General features: G+C 50.7%; 2 protein-coding genes across 3 annotated transcripts in view; one reads left to right on the top strand and one right to left on the bottom strand.

The window, feature by feature from the left end:
- Positions 1-20,065, bottom strand: part of MTOR (mechanistic target of rapamycin kinase) — a 123,692-nt gene that overhangs the window by 43,140 nt on the left and 60,487 nt on the right. The gene's annotated exons all lie outside the window — the stretch shown is intronic.
- Positions 13,399-19,563, top strand: ANGPTL7 (angiopoietin like 7). 2 transcript variants are annotated; one of them, XM_080802637.1, is made up of 5 exons: positions 13,399-14,032; positions 16,429-16,529; positions 17,136-17,330; positions 17,997-18,195; positions 18,405-19,563. In XM_080802637.1, exons 1-5 carry the CDS (start codon positions 13,663-13,665, stop codon positions 18,572-18,574), a joined length of 1,035 nt encoding a protein of 344 aa, XP_080658763.1. In that variant the 5' UTR covers positions 13,399-13,662; the 3' UTR covers positions 18,575-19,563. The 2 variants fall into 2 exon arrangements, with proteins under 2 accessions (XP_080658763.1, XP_080658764.1); XM_080802638.1 differs by having other exon boundaries at positions 13,442-13,997; positions 16,517-16,529.

Genomic DNA, 20,065 nt, shown 5'->3' with positions numbered 1-20,065 from the left:
CACACACAAAAACAACCCAAACTCATCATATGGCTCCCACTCCTTTAAGGGAAAGTTCGAGTAAGTCACCTGCATGAGGCTTCCCACCTAAATGTGGAGGCTGCAGACGGAGCCCAGTGGGAAGGAAAGAGAGGGGCTGGGTTCCTTGGGGGGAACTTTAGCAACTGCCGGGAAACCTGGAGGTGTGCCATGAGACTCCTGATAAGCTCTGCCCAAAAGTATGGACAACCACAGCAGCATTAAAACTTTGTCTAAATGCACTGAGATATAGCCATGAAAAAGGAGTGGGGTCAGCCTGAGAGAGGGTCCCTTTCACATATGAAATCCCTGGTCTCTGAATCAAGGACCTGAAGGAAAGGAGAAGGTACACACCTATGGGCGGCTTTCCGAGCAGGGATTTTAAGCTCCCCAGCTGCTGTCTCCATTTGTTCTTTCTTCCTCCCTGTTCCCACTTTATTTTCCTATAGGATTTTCTCCCCAAGCTACGTTTCTCTCTTCTTGCCTTCCATGGAGCCTCCCAGGTGCGCTACAAGGCTGCTGGAGGGCACGGCGGCTCGTGCGAAGTTCCAGAGGTAAGCTGACCAAACTCCTGGTTGCTGGGGACCTCAACTTTTTCTCCTTGCTCCATGACTTCTGGCCTTCCACTGAGGGAGGCAACGTATAATAGTAACAACAGAAAGATACCTGAGTTTACTGAGCACTGACTGCATGCGCCAGGGACTGGGGTTACCGCTTAGATGTGTGATCTCAACTCAGCGAGCCACACGCGAATATTAATATTCCCATCTTATGTATGAACCAACCATGGCCCGGGTCACAGGCTACTGTACCATTTAAAAGGATCTTAGGTAATAACTAAGGGTGTGCTGTAGGCTCTCAGTGGGAGGGCCGGAGCCTTCTACCCTCGAATCAGCAGGCCCGCGTGGACGGCCGCGCGGTGCAGGAAAGCGAGCACCAGACGGTGCCTATCAGTGAGCTGATTCTCTCTGTATAATTCGCCGTGCGGGAGGAAGCAGCCGTGCCAGGCTTTCATTTTAACTTCCTCAAGGGATGCCGTGGCTGGCGCATGCTATACCCCTGAGCCCCCGACTCCTATTCCTCCTTTCCTCTCAGAAGCTGTTGAGAGGCCTTGAAAGCTCCCAACCAAAAGGCCAGCCGGGTGGCCCCAGACTTTTCCAAGGCAGCCTGTTTGAGGCTGCCAGGCTCACAGACAGAGCCCGGGCTGCAAAGCGTGGGGTAAATAAGCATCTGTCGGAAACTCAGTAGCCAAGTGCCCAGTCTCCTGCCTGCTTGGGAGACACGCGGCTGTCCTCTGAAATATTCCCCTTTTAGACTCAGATGCGGTTTTATGAGACTGAAGGGAGAGACTGTATGTCTGGCTCGTGGGAAGACATCACCTTTGCTCAAGCCCCCTTAACAAGGAGCTCTTGTTTTATGGGGCCCCTGGGAGCTTTCTACAGTCCATTCTCTAAACGCTCCCTTGCGTGCCCCTCCGACTCCCCCAATTACTGCTGCAGGCTTAAGTAGGGCGAGCCGGGCCAAGCAGCAGACCCCACTGACATCAGTCCAGGTAAAAAGATCTCACAACCGACAAGTTGACGGAGCTGGAGGTTAGGCGGCAACGTGCCCTCGAGAACAGCCTGGAATGACAGGGCGACAGATTTCCCGTCTCCCCCCGACGAGCGCTGAGGCCCCAGAGGAAAAGCGAGCTCTGTGAGCTGGTGGCTGCAGAAGCCCACGGCCGTCCCCACGCGCCGTGGGGGTCTCTCCGCATCCCGCTCCACCTTCCAGAGGGAGCAGCCAAGGGAGAACTTAATGATCACAAAATCTACAGAGCCACCAGAAATAGCCAGTCCGTGTAGTAAATGCCAGCGCCCACCGCCGAGCCTGGCATAAGAGACCGTGAAGAGACAGACAAACACTGGGCAAGGACAGCAAGCGGGGAAGAGGCCATCAGAGCCTTCTCACTCATTGCCCACCTCCCCTTCCCCACCCCAAGATTTAATTTTATTTATTTATTTATTTATTTATTTATTTATTTATTTATTTGACAGATGGAGACCACAAGTATGCAGAGAGGCAGGCAGAGACAGAGAGGAGGAAGCAGGCTCCCTGCTGAGCAGAGAGCCCGATGTGGGGCTCGATCCCAGGACCCTGAGATCATGACCTGAGCCGAAGGCAGAGACTTTAACCTACTGAGCCACCCAGGCACCCCCCAAGATTTAATTTTTATTAAGGGAAGCTGAGTTAAGAACTAGAAACTGGGGAAATTCCTGCCAATGGAGGGAAACGTTTTCTAGAGTTGAGCTGAATTAACGATAAGGACAAGTGTCTTCCCTGGCACACACGACACCACGCATCTCTTCTCCCCACTGTCCGAAAATTCCTCCGCAGAAGCAGGGAAAGCGCGAGGGCGGCAAAGCGACTCAGACGTGCGGGAGCTTCTCTCGTGGCTTCCGCGGGTGCCCCAGCAAGAGGGACGGCTGAGGAGCGAGGGCTGGGAGGGGGGCCTGCTCCCTTCTCCGTGACTCTCCCCTTCGAGCTTTTCCTCAGGTTGTCATGGGCAGGGTGAGACTGACTGGAAGGGTCAGGGGCCACCTGCTCGAGGTCTTAGTGCTGGCCCCCAGCGCAGTAGTCCGAGGGTTTCTGACTTGGCATCCGAATGCCCAGAGGAATTCTATTGTTTCCTGAAGGGGTTTCGAAGTCATTGTTCCACAGGCTTCTGGACTGATGTCAAATCCAAAGTAATTTGGCCTGATAACTAATTCCTTCTTGTGTGGCTCATCCGATTATCGACCTCCCCTCTTAGCCTCGGTGACCTTTAGGCTATTAAGAGCAAAGCCCAAGCCTGTCGGAAAGTCAGTCAAATAGGGAGCAGCTGCGGTCACATCTGCGGGACCACTTAGGCTTTCCTAGTGCTCCCATCAGGAATTTATGAGAACGTTATGCACTCGCTTCCCAAATGGCTCTGGGCCTCCTTTCTCCTGCCTATTTCTAGTGCAGACCACAGTCTGTGTTTTATTTGGTTCCTTGTCAAATAAGAATTCTCTGAATTCCCTTAGCGCCAGGCTGGTGACACACACGCACGGCAGCTGACGGGGGGACCCTGGCAGCTCTGACCGGGGAGCTCCTGACCAGCAAGAAGAGGCCAAGCTGAACACTGTTTTGGGGCCTCCCCACTCCATCGAGCAGTCTATCCCACTTCTCTTAGAGAAGGGGACCACTTCAGACCATTCCCTGTCCCCTCTCTGAGCCCCGAGACTTAGCTCTGTGCCCCAAGCATGATTAAAAACAGAACGGCTTGATTCCTGCACAGAGCCAGGAGGAGCTGAAGCTGGATGGCTTTATCAGGCAGTGATCCTGGGACTCTGGGGAAATCAAGGATGTGACAGCCTCTCCCTGAAGAGGGTAAGTGAAAAGCAAAAGGACAGTGGTGAAGACAGAAGGCAACGTGAGAGCATCGGAAGGGTGACACAGACAGAGGCGCCGAGGGACGATTTAAACGCAGGCAGGGGGAAGGTGAAAGCAGGCTGGTTGGCCTCAGTCACCCACTGAAAGCCAGAGTCAGGGGATGACAACAGCACCACTGGCTATTGGAGTCAAAGCTCCCTTTTCTGCTTCAGGGACTCAGGAAAAGTCACTTTACTCCTTTACTACCTATTAACAAAGGGAAGGCCAGCCCTGTCAGGAGGTTTCAAAGCTGGGACATTCGGTGTCCCTGGTGCTCTAGGGCACCTAAGGCATCAAGATAAAAAAAGGGGTGATGCAGAAGAGGGGTCCTGCCTTGGACATCAAGTGGGTTCCTGACGTCTCAGTGCGGAGTGTCTTAAGGATAAAGGGTTTTGCCTGGTCTTCACCCTTTCCCTCGGTCACAGCTAAAATGGTACATCTGTCACAATACCTAGAGGACATGCTAAAACCATATGTGAGAAAGCAGGAATTCTCAAGAATAAAAAAGACAGAATGCCAACAGCTGTGTGGGGACAGGGATCAGGGACAGGGAAGACCAAAAAAAGTCCTATCTTTCCAAGACTGGAGAGGGGACGTATGTCTTTTTGTTCAATGTCCCTGCAACTTAACCACCTTTTGAAACATACTATTTTCACCTGTGCATATTCTACATCAATAAATGGTGAGCAGAGCATTCATTTAATTTTGTATTTTGCTTTTTCGCATAACAGAGACGTTTCCCACTCGATCCAGTCTTGGTAATTACTTTTAACGGTTCCATGATTTCATCCTGCCTATGGCTCCCAGGCCTGTGATCGGTCTCTCGGGTACAGCTTCTCGGCTGGGGACGGGCAGCACTCGCACTCCGTCAGCGGCCCCTGGCCCTGCTCAGGAGCGCACACCGGGCGCTCTCCCACGTACAGTAAGTGACCTGCCTGGGAGAAGTCTGCCTGCGAGGCCGGCTCTGGGAAGCAGAGCGCCCATCCCCTGAGGACGGACCCAGAGCTCAGCGAGAAGCCAGGCAAGCTGTCCCATTTGACCCCTCCCCTCCAGGCACCCTCGTGGCCTGGACGTGGGGCCCGGAGGCCCGAGCACAACCCGGTGTAAGGCCCTGTAAGGCTGTGCGGCCCCGGAGTATCGAGGCGCACGATTTGTGCCGGCCGGGTTTCCAACCCTGGGGCCCGTCGGAGGCGAGCTGTAAAAATGACGAATGGCTGTCACATTTCCAAGGCTCCCGCTGATTTAGGGAGCCATTGGCAGACACATCACTCCCAGCATGTCAGCCAGTTAATTACTTCCAACTTTATCTTTCTTGTCAACACTTCTTGACAAATTGGCCATTATCTTTTTATTCTACAACAATGAGCACTGCTCCTTTTCTGGTGATGCCTGGAGGTTTTTCTCCTTCTTTCCGCTTCTTGGTATCCGGAGTGCAATGAGGAGCTCCGGGAGAGGAGCAGAGAGAGCAGCTGTCCGGAGGGGAACAGAAGCGGGCTGGGCTGCTCGGGTGAACCCAAGGCTCATTTTCAACTACGTTGACTCCCAAGCAGAGTCGGTATTTGACTACCATCCTGGTCTCCTGGCTTCCCGGTGTCCATGAGCTGATTCAGTCTCTTAGGGGGATGAAGCCAGGACACAAAAGGGACATGAGCTGGCATCTAGGGATCTGGCAGCACTCAACCCTCCCCTGGCAACTGGGCAAGCAGAGGTGAGATGGCTTTCTGCTCCATTAAGGAGAGAGGCCCATTCTGGAATCAGGGAAAAGAGAAAAATAAGCTGCTTCTGGGTTGGGACAGGCTGACAGAAGATGACCATGACACGCTATCACTGAGCTGCCAAGATTCATAGTCTCTGAGATGACCAAAAAGTTCTGGAGAGACCAGTGGTGTCACCACCAGCACAGGTGGCCATCACTGGACAGGCTATGTCAGAGGCAGGCAGGGGCAGAACTCAGCACCTACTGTATTCCATCAGTCGTGAGATGCACACTTTAACATCTCTGAATTGTGATATGTGATGTCTTTCAAGGTTTCGGAGCACTGGGATAAAGTTTAATTGCCACCAGTAACGCCCCCCTCGCCCCGGCCCAGGGGTACATAACACTCAGAGGCAGCTTCTCTAACTCACGGTCAGAGAGGTCCCATTAAATCCCAAGACATCCCAGAAGGTGAGCTAGATAGAGTGGACGGGCAGACCTTTACTACTGAACTACCGCAAGCTTCCCCCTTTGGCCTCGGCCTGCAATGAGAGACCCTCCGTCCTTTTGGTCAGCTTTAGGAGAAACCCCAGGACTCCTCCCTTGGTCCTGCTCCTTGCTGATGGCCAGCCTTCCTGCCCATCTCGTCTCTATAAAGACAAGCTGTTGTACAATGAAGCTGTAGGAGGTCTTCAGAATGGCCAGAAAGAAATGTATGCTCTACTGGTGACTGGTGAGAGATCTGACCTCTTGGGTCTGGCCTGATGTTAAGAGGGCATTACAGAAAAAGACAGGCTCAGAAGATCCCGCCTGTGCTTGTGCTCTGGCCACACAGGGGCTCGCCTGGTCTGTGCACCTTCTGTTGTGTGGGGCTGCCCCCGAGGGGGGCAGATTCCTAGGAAGCACATGGCACTTCTAAAGTCTGCATGAGCCCAGAGGCTTGGAATGTGTTTTTGTCGAGAAGTGAGGAGCTTTGAGCAAATCCTCACCCCTCTGGCCAGAGTGCTTTTGCTTCCAGCAGAGGTAGAGGAAAAGAACAAGACCGTGCGCCTTCTCTGGGAGCCAGGAAACAACAGGAAAAGCAAGACTCATACTTCCAAGCCACATCGCGGTGACACCTTGGAAATGAATATGTGTTGAATTAGGACATGGAGTGGGTTTTATCCGCCCTTCTAGCCCCTTGCCCAGACTGCAAAGCCCAGGCACACTTGCTGTTAACTGGTTGCTCTGGCCCAACTGGCTCAACTTCTCGAACATTCTCAAAGAATTACAGTCCCGTTTTTCCCGTTAGTGCAGCCTACGTGAGGGTGGCAGAGGTCTGGCCTGAAGGGAAGCTCTGCATTCCCAGGGCAGCTGGGTACGAATGTGTGGTCTTAACCTGCACCTCAGACAGGGCCTTGTCTCCAGCTAAGAGTGAGTTTCTGTTACTGCAACGTAATGGGCATTTCACCCCTTTCGGGGACAGCACGATGTGTCGGGTCCCTGGATAAATTACAGGAAGTACAGCCGCCCGGAGATGCAGCTGTTTTTATGGGGACACATTACTTTGTTTTGCCTTCAACATGAGCTGCTGCACGTGGCCCACCCTGCTGCCCCACTGCGGCCCCCGCCGCGCCCCCCAGCCGCCCCAGGCCACGATGATGGTTCACTAAAAGGCCAATGCAGGTTGAAATAACCAGACACGCCAGTTACACATGCCTCCGCAACAAGGCACAGCAGGACAAAACCTGCCCCAAGTGCTGTGGTCCTCCTGCTGGTCATCTTCAAACGTAAAGAAAGGGGGGTGAGACACAAATCAATGGTTTCCAGGGAGACAAAGTGAGTATTCAGTAAGGACACTGCCTCCGGGTATTGATTAAGATACAAGGTGGGACGGAATGATGTCAATGCTTCCAGGTCCCACCTCCTTTGGTTCTGTGACTAAGACCTACAGAAGAAAAATGGACTCAGCAGGACAGAATGTGGTGGCCAGCGCTGAAGCCCTCACCATGACAAAGTACTGCCAGTGGCCATGGAGAGAGACTCTAAGTCTCGGTGACAGGTGTTTATGTAGGCGAAGATAACCTTCTTTTTGGAATTCATTCTTTCACTTGACAAGTTCCAGGGAAGGACCTCCTTGGGCTCAGGCCTTGTGCTAAGAGCTGCCTGCTAGAGCTACCATGGTAAACACGACAGATACGGTCTTCGCTTTCGCAGGCCTTACAGGTCAGTTAAGCAGATCCGCAAACAAAAAAACAACCCCCCCCCCCAAAAAAAACCAAAACCAAAACCAAAAACAAAAAACAAACCCCAAGGTAAGCGCTGTGAAGGTAAGTACCATGAAGAAAACACAGCGCTTAGATGGAGACTAATGTTGGGGGCCTGGTTTAGATTCAGGAGGGCAGGGAGGGCTTTTCTGGTGAGATGATGACTGTATACCTAAATAATAATACCTTTAAAAAAAAAGATTATTTTAGAAAGAGAGAGAAGGAGAGGGAAGGGCAGAGGGAGAGGGTATCTCAGATTCTGCGCTCAGCACGGAGCCGGATATGCGGCTCGATCTCACAACCCTGAGATCACAACCTGAACTGAAACCAAGAGCCAGATATGTAATCACCTCTGCCACCCAGGCCCCCCTAAATAATAATACTTTCTAATCGCTGGACATTGACTATGCGTCTGCCACTACTGTTTCATGTGTCCTATTTTTGAGTCAGCTTCCTAGCTGACGTATAACGCAATTATATACACAAGTATACACAGGGTACAGTCTGAGAAATCATCACCAAGTGAAGGTACCCTGGTAAGTGCCATCCAGACCCAGAAACACAACACAACACACAGCCAGCAGCCCAGAAGCACGGAGCCTTCTCCCGACCATGGCACCCTTCCGCTTCTCCGAAGGTGACAAATGTCTGACTTCTGACACACAGCTTTGGAACATCACCTAAACACTCAACATGAGGTTGCGAGATACATCTATGCTGTTGCATGCTAGGGGAGTTTGCCCTTCGACCGCCGAAGACAACTTCACTCTATGAATATACCACACCTTACCCATCTGGCCGCAGATGGGCATTTAGCTGCTTGTTGGCTCTTGGTCAGTACGAGCGCGGGGTTCCTACAAACTTTCTTGTACGTGTCTTTAGTGCAAGTGTGTTTGCATTTCTGCTGGGACTATACCTAGAGTAGAAGCGCTGGGTTACAGGGTGGGTTCAGCTTTTCGAGGACAGTGACAACTTGCTCTCCAAAGGGGTTTTCCCAATTCACATTTCTGTGAAAGTATATGAAAATACCGCAGGAAGTATACGAAAATCCCCACTGCTCCACATCTTTGTCAGCACTTGGTACTATCAGTGGTTTCCACTGTAGCCACTTTAGTTGGGTGTTTAGTGGTGGCAGATGGTTGCAATTTGAATTGAGCTTGGGCAGCCTTTCATGCATTCACTGGCCTTGTGGAGACCCTCTTCTGGGCAGTAAGTGCCATTGGCATCTCTTGCCAATCTTGAACTTGGCTACCTTTTAAAAAATCGTTGGGTCACAGCTCTACATATCCTCTGCAGACAGTGTACATAGAGATACGTACTGGAGATCTCTTCCTGCCTTTTTACTCTCTTCATAGTGTCTTCTAATGAACAAGGATGACTCCTTTTATTGCATTAGATAATGTTTTCTTGGATGGTTAGTGTACTTTGTATCTTGCTTAAGAAATCTTTGCTTATCCCCAGATGCTAAAGATAAGATCTTTCGTTAGATCTTTAGTTTAAAAAAAAAACCTAGAAGCTTTAGTTTTTACCTTTCACATGTAGAACTCAAACCTCCTCTGAACTTGAAGTTTTGTGTGTGGGTGTGAGGTAGGTAAGTCTACCTAGCTGACCTGGAAGAATGTACTGAAATGACTGTCTTTTCTTCCCTGTTCTGTGGTGCCCCCTTGTCATAAATCAAGTGTCTGCTTATGTGTGGGTGTTTCTGAACATTTGATTCTGCTCCGCTTATCTACGTGTGAGTCTATCCTCGTGCCAACACCACACTGCCTGAATTACTTATGGTAGCTTTGTGATAAATCTTGATTTCTAGTAGTTTAACTCCTCCAAATTTAGTTTTCTTTTCCTTTTTAAAAAAGATTTTATTTATTTATTTGAGAGAGAGAGAGAGAAAGAGAGAAAGCACAAGCAGAGAGAGCACAAGCAGAGGGAGAAGCAGGCTCCCCACTGAGCAGGGAGCTGTATGTGGGACTTGATCCCAGGACCCTGGATCATGACCTGAGCCAAAGGCAGACATTTAACCAGCTAAGCCACCCAGGTGTCCCCAAATTTAGTTTTCTTATTGAAAAAAAAAGCCTTAATTATTTTAATCCATTATTTTATTTAACCAAAAATCCTGTGAGATGAAGTAGTTATGATTTTCATCTCCACTGAACAGATCTGTAAACCCAGAGAAATAATTTGCCCAGGGTCACAGAACTATCAAGTGATGGCAAGGGATTAGAACCCAGATTCGCCTGATTCTAGGCCCAACTATTTCAAGTCCTTCATATGCTGCCATCTTAGTCCTCAAGCCAGATGATCCCTTCAGGGCGTTTAATATGAATGAATTACAATTTCAAGAAATTCTAATGTTTTAAGTCACCCATTTCCAGTTAAAAATCTTGTTTGCCAACCACAAAAAGTCACTTTCCCGGTGAGACTCAGGAAAACAGAGCAACAAGAGGTAAAAGCTGCTTAGATTCCTTCCAGAGCTCCTTCTGTCTCTAGAGTAAGCAATCACGCCCCTCACGCGGACTCCTCAGGTCCCTTGGGCCTGGCTCCCTCCTCCTCTCTGGCTTTAACTGCTCCGCTCCCCCCCCACCCCCGCCGACTCTTAAGCCCACACTCGATTGATTACTTGTGTCTTCCTACTAAGTCAAGGTCTTTCACAAAGCCTCACCTTGCTCATGATGCCCCTCTCCCACCCTTGGCTACCTCCTCCTTTTTCTCTGAAACCTGGGCTCACTCCCCCAGGAGGCCTTTCCAAATTCATCTGGGTTAGGCACTCCTCCTTCTCTGTCCCCCCCGTCCTCGCGTGTCACACTGTCCTAGAGCTCAGCTGTCTGTTTCTCCAACTAAACCGTGCGGCAGTTGAGCCTGTTCCAGCACTGTCACCATGCTGTGCGACTCCCATGCTGGCTCACAGACCAGTGTCTGCTACAGAGTCCAAGGGGCAGCAGAGACAGACTCTTTTGCTGGGTGCTACAATGGATAACAGACTCCAGGAGGAGGCCGGAGAGAATGATTTCTAACCTGTCTGGAATGCATGCACTCTTCGAGAAGCTGAGGGAGGAGACGGATGCACCTTCTGGGATGGATGTGGGCTTTTAGCTGAGACAGAAGTAAGACCGAATGACACAGGGTCAGGTACGAAATGGCTGCATATAGTAAAGAAAGCTGTGGCCCACTGAAAGACTTTAGGAGAAGGAAAACGTCCCCATTTAGTACACAATGAAACGAACAACGAGGCAGGTTCTTCTGACAGGAATTCATTCAATAAACTAGGAGTCTGGTTCCGAGGGTCATTCTTTCTCCCCCTCACCAATTTTGCCAGTGATGGCTTAAGAGCAGGCAGGGACACGAACCCATTAGAACAGGAGGAGTCTCTCCAACCAGAACATTTTCAAGAAAATGAGACCCGACACTCCCATTTGGGTAGCAGGGACCACCTCGAGGCCCTTCCCTGCTCTGAAACCCTCAGGCTGCTCGAACGCCTCCGGTCCTTGGTGCCAGCCCAAGGCGGCACAGCCCAGACTGTGAAGTCTTTGAGAACTTCCAGGCTGAGTGAAAGCTCACTGGCTTTTCCCATTTAGAATATAAGCTTGTTTTCATAAACATCATTTCCAGGAACACCGAGCTAACCCTCTTTCACCACCAGCAAAATAGAGGAAGGGAAAAACTGCAAGATGTCCAACCCTGGCTTCCAGATTTTCTCAGTTAAGTCCCATTTTTACGGTCCCTTTATTCACTGAAAGGCACAGAAGGGAGTAAAAAAGGCTTTTGGAGAAGCAAAGCCGGTCTAGTCTGCCACATCCTTCCTGGTTTTCTCTACTGGCTTAGCTGTACTCAAAACAAGGGTTTACTTTTTCCTTCTTTCAGAAATTCTGAATCTAGGACATCACAGGTTTGTGGATGTTTGGAGGGCTGATAATCTGGCATGGGGAACACTCTCAATTTGCTAATTTTTTAAAAATTTGGGCGGGGTTTACTGACATTTGGGCAGCTTAGGTGATGTAAGAAAATCTTCAAATAAGGAAAGCCTCTGTGTCTAACTTACACCTCATGTTAGAAATTGGTCTTCAGAAAATACATGTCAGAGAGCAGGCATTCATGCTAACAGCGAGATGCTTCTGATCCAAACTTATGAACCCCTAGAACGGATTGCTCCACAAATGACTGATTCACTTTCTGCCCAAATATGAAAATTTATTCGTAACAGTTTCCTGTTTGGGCCGGGTAAGCGGCCACTGGGAAGGACAAACAAAAAGCTGGCTGGGAATCCATAAGGCCCCACTGTTCCCTGGTACTCTGTCCTGTGTGTTGCTGTGGAGTGCTGAGATGGCAGGGTCACACGTGACGCTCCACGTGCCTGTGTGGGTCCTGGGGCATGAGCTCAGCGTGGGCTGTTGGCTAGGAGATCGGCTCGAAGATCCTCACGGGGTGCAGCGGGCCGTCAGATGCTGACAGCTGGGGCCGGGTTCGTGTTAGTGAACGCTATGGGGCACACTGTAGTGCCCAGCTGGGCTGGGTATTTGCGCCAACAGAGCGGGGACCGGCCGCCGATGCTCAACAGGGGATGACAAGTTGCTAGAGGGTGCCAGCCAAATCCTCACCCCTCAGTGGGCAAGGAGACTAGGGAGGGGAGAGAACAAGCCCTGATCTACCCGAGCCACTCCCGCTCTTTCATTTAGAGAGGAACAAACTGTTTGGTAACTCTAGCTTCCTGGGGAGCCAGAAGTCCCAACTGGAAAAGGACTCTGGGGGAATCGTGGCAGGGAAGGGAGGGTTGGTTGGTTGGTTGTCAGGTGTCAGGCTCGTGTGTGAAGGCCCCACACCGGATGGCAACAGTACGAGGACTGCCTCAGTGGCTCTGTTAACACAGAAATAGCAAGAGTGTGTTGCAAAGACAGAGTTCGCTACGGTCTAAGGATGGAGAGACCTCTGTAGACATTCTCAGTGAAAAGCTCATGTTAAGTGTTTAAGGTTTGCTGAAATCCCAGGTTCTTCCCATTTGTTTTCAAAGGAGTAGCGCCCTTCAAACGCAGTACATGAGACATGACAGTAACCCCACTTTCAGGGATATAGATCACACAGAGAGAACGGCTTCAGATCTGCAGACTGTATTACACAGGACGAGGGAAACGACACTATAGATAAGGATCTATTACGTGAGGGGGATTCCTCTCCCTATGATTTAATGTACGTTCCAAGTTTTGAAACAGGCCAAGGATGGGCCTGTTCTCTGTTGTGCCCACAGACGGATGCAAGCGTGCAGGACCATCCCAGAGCCATGTCTGCCACTCCTGAGTTTCTGTCCCTGCTGTCCTCTCCGGCATCTCCTTGTCAAATGCCAAGCGTGAGAAGCTAATGCTGGCCCACTTGTTGACAGAGAAAGTACGTGCAAAGAAAGACGGCTGAGCAAATCCTGTGGATACGAACTACGAAGTCTTTTTCTGCTTCCTGAGATGATTATCCTATTTCTAGAGCTCTTCTAAGTTAGAGATTTTCAAATGTGACACAATGTTAGATTTGGGTGGAATAAGGGTTTTGTAAAACACTGAATGATGATCAGAGAAAGGAATAACCAGCCTTGTTAAAAGCTCGCTCAGCAGGATGCCAAAGTATACCAGCTGCTTGTATAAACGGCGTGGATGACATTTACAGGCCTCCCTGGGCGAGCGGGAGCTTTAGTCCCAACTTCTCTGCCTACCTTAGACTCACCCCACGGTTATGTAACCTTCAGAATGGAATTTGGAAATTCTTCTGACCCTACCCGGCTCGCTGATAGAGCTGAGCCAGTGGCTGGCAGGGGCATAATCTAATAGCCGAAAATTGGAAACACACAAATTCATAGTCCTCTTGTCTCAGCCCAGAGACTATGCAGGCAAGGAAAGAAAGACGCGGCCCTGTCTCCCTCCTCCCCTCTGGCCTAAGTTTACGCTGACTTCACCCAACAGGCACCTGACCCTCCCAGATGAGCTGGGAGGGGCTAAAGCCCCACGCAGGCCACAGTGGGGGCGGAGGTGCAGGCAGCAGATAATATTTAAGATGCTGAGTCTGTAGGGCGTTCAGGGAAAGGAAGGAAAGGTATAGGGAGCCCAATTAACCTGCACTTTCAAACTCAAGCTTTGAGAAAGGCTCCGAAAGAGCCCAGGAAGAGAAAGCAAGAACGCAGGGAGCCCACCCAGAGAGAAAGTGCCGACTTGTCATTTGCTCCGGCTTTTGCGGACGTTGGCTGGGCATCTCCAGATCCCCAGAAGGAAGAGCCTTCCTCACCCAGGCCCAGGAAAGATGCTGAAAAAGACTCTCTCGGCGGTGACCTGGCTCTGCATTTTCATCACGGCCTTTGTCAGCCACCCAGCGTGGCCGCAGAAGCCCCCGAAACGCAAGACCCCTGCGCAGCTCAAAGTGGCCGCCTGCTGTGAGGAGGCAAAGGAGCTCAGGGCCCAGATGGCCAACCTAAGCAGCCTGCTGAGTGAACTGAGCCAGAAGCAGGAGAGGGACTGGGTCAGCGTGGTCATGCAGGTGATGGAGCTGGAGAGCAGCACCAAGCGCATGGAGTCGCGGCTCACGGACGCGGAGAGCAAGTACTCGGAAATGAACAACCAGATCGACATTATGCAGCTGCAGGCAGCCCAGACTCTCACCCAGACCTCGGCAGGTAAGGAGAACACGTTCTCACGCTGCTCATCACCTTTCTTGAATGGCTGAGCGTCTCTGTCTGTAGCATGGTTTCTACAATCCTGGCCATCAGATCGATGACTGGGGGTTCTTTGGGGTATATTTTCCTGGGTATGTGCCACCGGCTCTAATGTTCTGTACATTTCTATAAGTTTACCCAGTGTCTGCACCATCTCTTTATTCACAACATGTTTCAGCCTATGAACGGTATGAATTAACATCCCAGAGAGCAGAGAGACAACGTGGTTTGCCCACAGTCACATCACAGGTCTTAGAAACAGGGTTCAAGTCTCCCTGATGGGTCTACTTCCTGAGCCAGAGCTGACAGTCCCAAGGAAGCAGGAATGAACACCAAAACTGTAACATGTGTTGCTCTAGAAGCTAAGTTTTGCCAAACACAGTTCTGTCATGTCCCCAAGATTTAGTGGTACGGGCATTAACGGATTCTGTGTCTTCTTTGCAAACCTGACTCTTGCCACTGGCTCAGAATGAGGTACAGATACTGCCTAGAGCCAGATAAAGAATTTCTTTGTGTTCCAGAAAGGACAGGCTCCTCGAGGTTCCTTGCTTCTGAGATTTCTACTTCTTCCCATGATCTCAAATAAATTTTCCCATTATAGGAAATAAGAAAATGCAATGCTGAGATCTGGATTTTCAGTGGCCCCCAAAATAAGATAAATATAACGTTTTCTAAAATATTTTTCAGTTTCTAGTTAGACTGGCTCAGACTAGCCGAGGTCAATTACTATTCAGAGAGAAGAGACCTGGGTTCCTGGAATCATCGGGAAATTATTACTTACAAGGAGATATCCTACAGCTATGTCACTTACTGCTGATTCAAGAACTTTTGGTCACATCATAAACCAGTCAAGAGACAACAGACTAAATGTCATTGGTTGCTCTCAGTTCAAATGGAAAAAAAAAAAAAAAGGGTCAACATGAAATTAAGCTTCGACATCCCAATGTTAATTAAAAAACCACCATGTGTAAATCGCTTTCTAACTAAGCATGTACTTCCTGCCCCTCAGTGTGGGACTAGAATAGAAAGGTATCCTCAGGACATTTTCCAGACAGGCGGGTCCTGATCTGGCCTGTGAGATGAAACCAGACCCGAGGGAGAGCAGGCCAGCCGGGAACCTGCCCAGGCCACCCCCAGCTCTTCTAGTCGGGATCTACTCCCCTCCCAGGAGGGAGTTTCTTGAGGGTCAAACAAAGGCAGCTCTCCCGCTGTGCCTCTTCCACTTCTGGCCCAGGACACCGTTCCTCATTTGTCTTCTCTATTACCAGGTGCTGGGTCACCTTCGTACTGCGTTAGCAGGTAGGCCAGCAAGAAAGCAGTAAGTTGATGCTTTCATTATTACAGAAAATGAAGGGATTGGTGGCAAAGACACGTGCCTTCCCACCCCCTGCCGCAACACACCCTGCTTGGGACGGTTCTTGGCGGAAGTGCTACCATCGGTGGGCTCTTCTTGAAGGCCCAGTGCAGGGGTCCACCAAGGAAAGAACCCCAGACACAGAGGGTGCGAAACCTCTCCTGGATAGCAAAAGTTCCCACTCTTTGAATCCTATCAGGAAAGGCGGTTTCTTCGATGGTGCTCTTGGAGATTTGCAACACGGAGACAAGCAGGCATAAAGCAGTAGCCCCTGGGAGGCCAAGGAAGCATTTCAATCAACCCGAGTGAAAACCAGCCTGCCCAATGCTCTCATTTGCTTGTTTTAATAATGCTGCCAGGGGAAGGCCTCCAAGCGTTCCTCAGGGTGTTTGCATTTCCATTTGAGAATCGAGCAGTGTTAGATGAAGGGGGGAAATAAGATGTAAAATCCATCTCCCTTCATTAGGGTCCTAGTTAGGCAATCTAGATAAAAATAGCCAATTCTCATAGGTAAGAACAGCCATTACTTCTGAAAAGCCATCACTATCACACAAAACAACCCTAGGAGATACTCATGACTTATGTGGTGAGAGAGGCTGGCTGTCCCAGAAGCTGAATTTATTAAACAGGAGCATCTGTTCTGTAGCCCTCACACATTGGAATGTTTCCAGAATTCATGGCCTAGAACTTCCGCAGGATAGTCGATTTCAGAGTTAACCTAAAAGCACCTGTTTGATTGTTCCACTGATGCTGTTCCGGTGAAGGGCTTCCCCACTCCTCAGCCCCCCAACCACTGAAGCCAAAATACACCCCCCTTTTGGTCTCCCAATGCCCACACCTCTCCAAAATCCAGACACGGCCTTGTAATGAACACTCATGTGAATGTTGTGGTAGAAATGAAGTCTCAGTTTTGAAACTTTCAATTGAGATGCAGCCTGAATGCCCACCTGCCGTGGGGCCTCTGGCTTTGGACGCTCAGCCCTGTGGTTTGCTCCTGTTATAGATGCCATCTATGACTGCTCGTCCCTCTACCAGAAGAACTACCGCATCTCTGGAGTGTACAAGCTGCCTCCTGATGACTTTCTGGGCAGCCCTGAGCTGGAGGTGAGGTCAGCAGAGCCCACTGCCCAGGTGTTGCCATCTGTCCTCCACCCCCTAGAAGGGCCGGGGGCAACGGGACTCATCACCATCAAAGCAAAGGGAAACTCAAGACAGAGAATCAAACATACCAAATAGCAGAGAGCTAGCCACATGCTCAATTTGTGCTGGGGTGGGGGGCACCCCCAGGCATCTGTTTTGCCCCTTCAAGTCATTATAAACCAAACACCCAATCTTCTAACACAGATTAGATAATTCTATAACCTCCACCCAACCAGCTGACCTTTCTCGCCACCACCTAGAGCAGTTATTCTTTGGGGAAGGAGAAAAGAGAGAACATGGCGAGCATACGTGGATTTTCTTCTCCTCCAACAACATGTGCACTTGCCCCCATCCTCAATTTTGACAACTGTTCCCCAGCAATTGTTCCCCACCACCCCACTCCTGCTGGTCAACACGGCTGGACGGTGGCCGTAGTGAGCCAGCGTGATTATGGATGTGCACACATGCACAGGCTCTGTGGAAACGGGAGGAAGGGTGTGCGGCCTGCCGCCCTCACACCCCTCCGCCAGCCTCCATGGGTCCCCGACCAGAGCATCCTCTCTGCCACAGGTGTACTGCGACATGGAGACATCCGGCGGCGGCTGGACCACCATTCAGAGACGGAAGAGCGGCCTCGTCTCCTTCTACCGGGACTGGCGGCAATACAAGCAGGGCTTTGGCAACATCCGTGGGGACTTCTGGCTGGGGAACGACCACATCCACCGGCTGTCCCGACGGCCGACCCGGCTACGCGTGGAGATGGAGGTGAGCACAAGGCCTCGGACCGGAGCAGGCTGCCACACACAACCGTGCACCGCTCTGGGGATGCCCCCTTCCCACTTTGGCTCGTTACAGGCTTCTGTATTTATTATGATGGTTTTCCTGCAGATTGCAGTACAGTTGAGGGAAAAGAGGTTTTTCCTGTTTGTTTGTTTGTTTGTTTTCCACAAAAGCAAGGCTGTAGATATTTAAGAAGAGGCTGGACTCGGGTCAGAGCAGAGGAATCCACAGTCAGGGGGTCTGAGTCGCGGGTCCCTACTCTGGCCTGGGGCAAGAGCTCCTCCTCGTGCAAACCCTGAGGGCCGTGAGAGGCCTCGGAGCACTGCTCTCTTCTCGGGCCCCTCTACCACACCTCCAAGGGGGATGCGGCCAAACACACACCCACACCTTCTAGGCCGGGACGGGAAGGGCCACAGAGAGGCTAATCAAGGCCAGCTGGGGACTCAGGGAGATGCGTGGTCCAGGACCCTTGCTCTCCGACTCCCACCTTAGTGGGGTCAACTCAAGGCAAACGTGGGAAAGTCTTGCTAGGCCCGCAGCAGGAACCGGGTGCACGGCTGTGAGTGGAGAGAGGACAGTGTGGCAGGAGGGGACAAAACCAGAGCCCGCTGCAGCTCCCGTAAGGCTCTGCGTGCCCCCTCCCCCCCACAGGACTGGGAGGGCAGCATGCGCTACGCTGAGTACAGCCGCTTCGCCCTGGGCAATGAACTCAACAGCTACCGCCTCTTCCTGGGAAACTACAGCGGCAACGTGGGGAACGACGCCCTCGTCTACCATAACAACACAGCCTTCAGCACCAAGGACAAGGACAACGACAACTGCTTAGACAAGTGCGCGCAGCTCCGCAAAGGTGAGATGGGGGGCCTGGGGGGGCACTCCCACGTGACAAGAACAGATTTAGAGCCCCAGCGCTGGCATTCTGGCTTTTGGGGACACTGGCTCGAACTGCTTAGCCACTGTCCCAAAAGCAGCTTCCCAACTCTTGCTGTCTGGTCTGGGAGCGATTTCCAAGGGCAGGGCGCGCTCGGCATCGCAGCCCCGGTCTGTTTCTCCTGCCAGGTGGCTACTGGTACAACTGCTGCACAGACTCCAACCTCAACGGAGTGTACTACCGCCTCGGGGAGCACAAAAAGCACCTGGACGGCATCACCTGGTACGGCTGGCACGGGTCTAGCTACTCCCTCAGACGGGTGGAGATGAAGATCCGCCCGGAAGACTTCCAGCCCTAAGTGGAGGCCTGCTGTGGGGCAGGCCTGGGAAAATGGGGACACACGGAGGCTGGGTGAGGGCAGGGAAAGGCAGGAAGCGGGGAGAGAAAGGTAGGGATGGAAACTGGCCTACAATCACCAATGAGAGGGTCAGGCTCTGAGGAGCACAATAAAATTTAAGTACAAGGGGGTTACCGAATGGGATGAATTATTTTAACACAATGGGTTATCACACATACTTCTCAGGGGGCTGGCCCGAGGGGGCTTTCTCTGCCTGGGATCCCTGACAGATTCACTAAAAGCTTTTCCTTCCCACTTGATTCTTCTGTGAAAGAAAAGCAATGATGACATCACTTTACCTATTCAGTTGAAGGCCTAGGTTATGTGAGGGTAGAAAGCATATCTCTCGCCTAAAAAGAACCCTGTGATTTCGAACCTCAAGGAGAGGTCTTGGGGATTAGAGAAAGGCGTGAAAGAGAATGGTGGAGAGTTCTGACTTTTCAAATCTGATGAAATTACCTTCGGTCCACACATTTTTTTAAAGACAAACACTTTTCTGCGGGTGGTGGGCTGAGCCAGGCTGGACTTGTTCAGATCTCTGGGGATCTCTGGGGCCCCCGGCCTGGTGGGGGGGCCTCTGGCCCCTCCCTACTCTGCCTCTATTGGGGCAGTGTTGAAAGGCAGAAGCGGGTCTAGTGGTGGCTGGGGAGTTCCAGCAAGAGGTGGGGAGAAGTCCCTCGTGGACGCTTGCACAAACTGCCTTAAAATGTTCAGTCAATGCAGATATATCTATTTTTTATTTTTTACTTTGTAAGAAAAGGGCTCAGCCTTCTCTTCTAACTTGTCTATAAAAAGTGGCTGCAAAATGAAGGTAGATGACACTATGGTTAATAATTCATGCTGTATATAAGTATTTTGCTTTGTAAAAATAAAATACTGTAGCATATTGTCAACATCTGAAGTTCCTTTTTTCTTCTACAATAAATTCTTTTGAAACCTGTTGGTTTTTAAATTATTGCCATTATCATTTAGAGCAATGTAAAAGCTTTGCAGAAAAACAGAGGGTGAGCAGTGAGAAAGAGACTTGGATTTGGTTGTAATCTTCAGGGAAACCAAGAGAGGAGACAGACGCCAAAGACTGAAAAGGTGGTGGGGGGCAAAAAGGGCAGCAGCCCCTGGGAGAGGCCAGATCTAGCCTACCGCCTGAGCCCAAAGGAGCCCAGTGCCACCACTCGGCTTCAAAGCACTCTGCAAACCCACACTCTTTTTCTCTAGTTGAGCAAACTAACACATAAAGATGGAGCATATCTTTAGCCATAATAGATGCCAAATAATTTTGACTGTTATGTCATTTTTTCCTCCACAAAAAGGCCCATTCCCCTTGACCCACTCAGTGTGAGGCGAGCCATTATTCTTACTCAATGTTTCCTATTGTACCTACAGTCCCTGGATTGCTGGGAACCTATTTAACCTTAAAAACAAGAACTCGGGATTTTCAAAGGACTAGAGTAA

This window comes from Martes martes, assembly GCF_963455335.1.
Source record: "Martes martes genome assembly, chromosome: 4".
NCBI lineage: Eukaryota > Metazoa > Chordata > Mammalia > Carnivora > Mustelidae > Martes > Martes martes.
This window is presented reverse-complemented; position numbering and strand designations above follow the sequence as displayed.

Bases quoted from the DNA above. Each gene is read 5' to 3' on its own strand.
- ANGPTL7 (XM_080802637.1), top strand. From the start codon at position 13,663: ATGCTGAAAAAGACTCTCTCGGCGGTGACCTGGCTCTGCATTTTCATC. The intron at 14,033-16,428 runs GTAAGGAGAACA...CTCCTGTTATAG, and splicing joins TCTCACCCAGACCTCGGCAG to ATGCCATCTATGACTGCTCG. The intron at 18,196-18,404 runs GTGAGATGGGGG...TTCTCCTGCCAG, and splicing joins GTGCGCGCAGCTCCGCAAAG to GTGGCTACTGGTACAACTGC.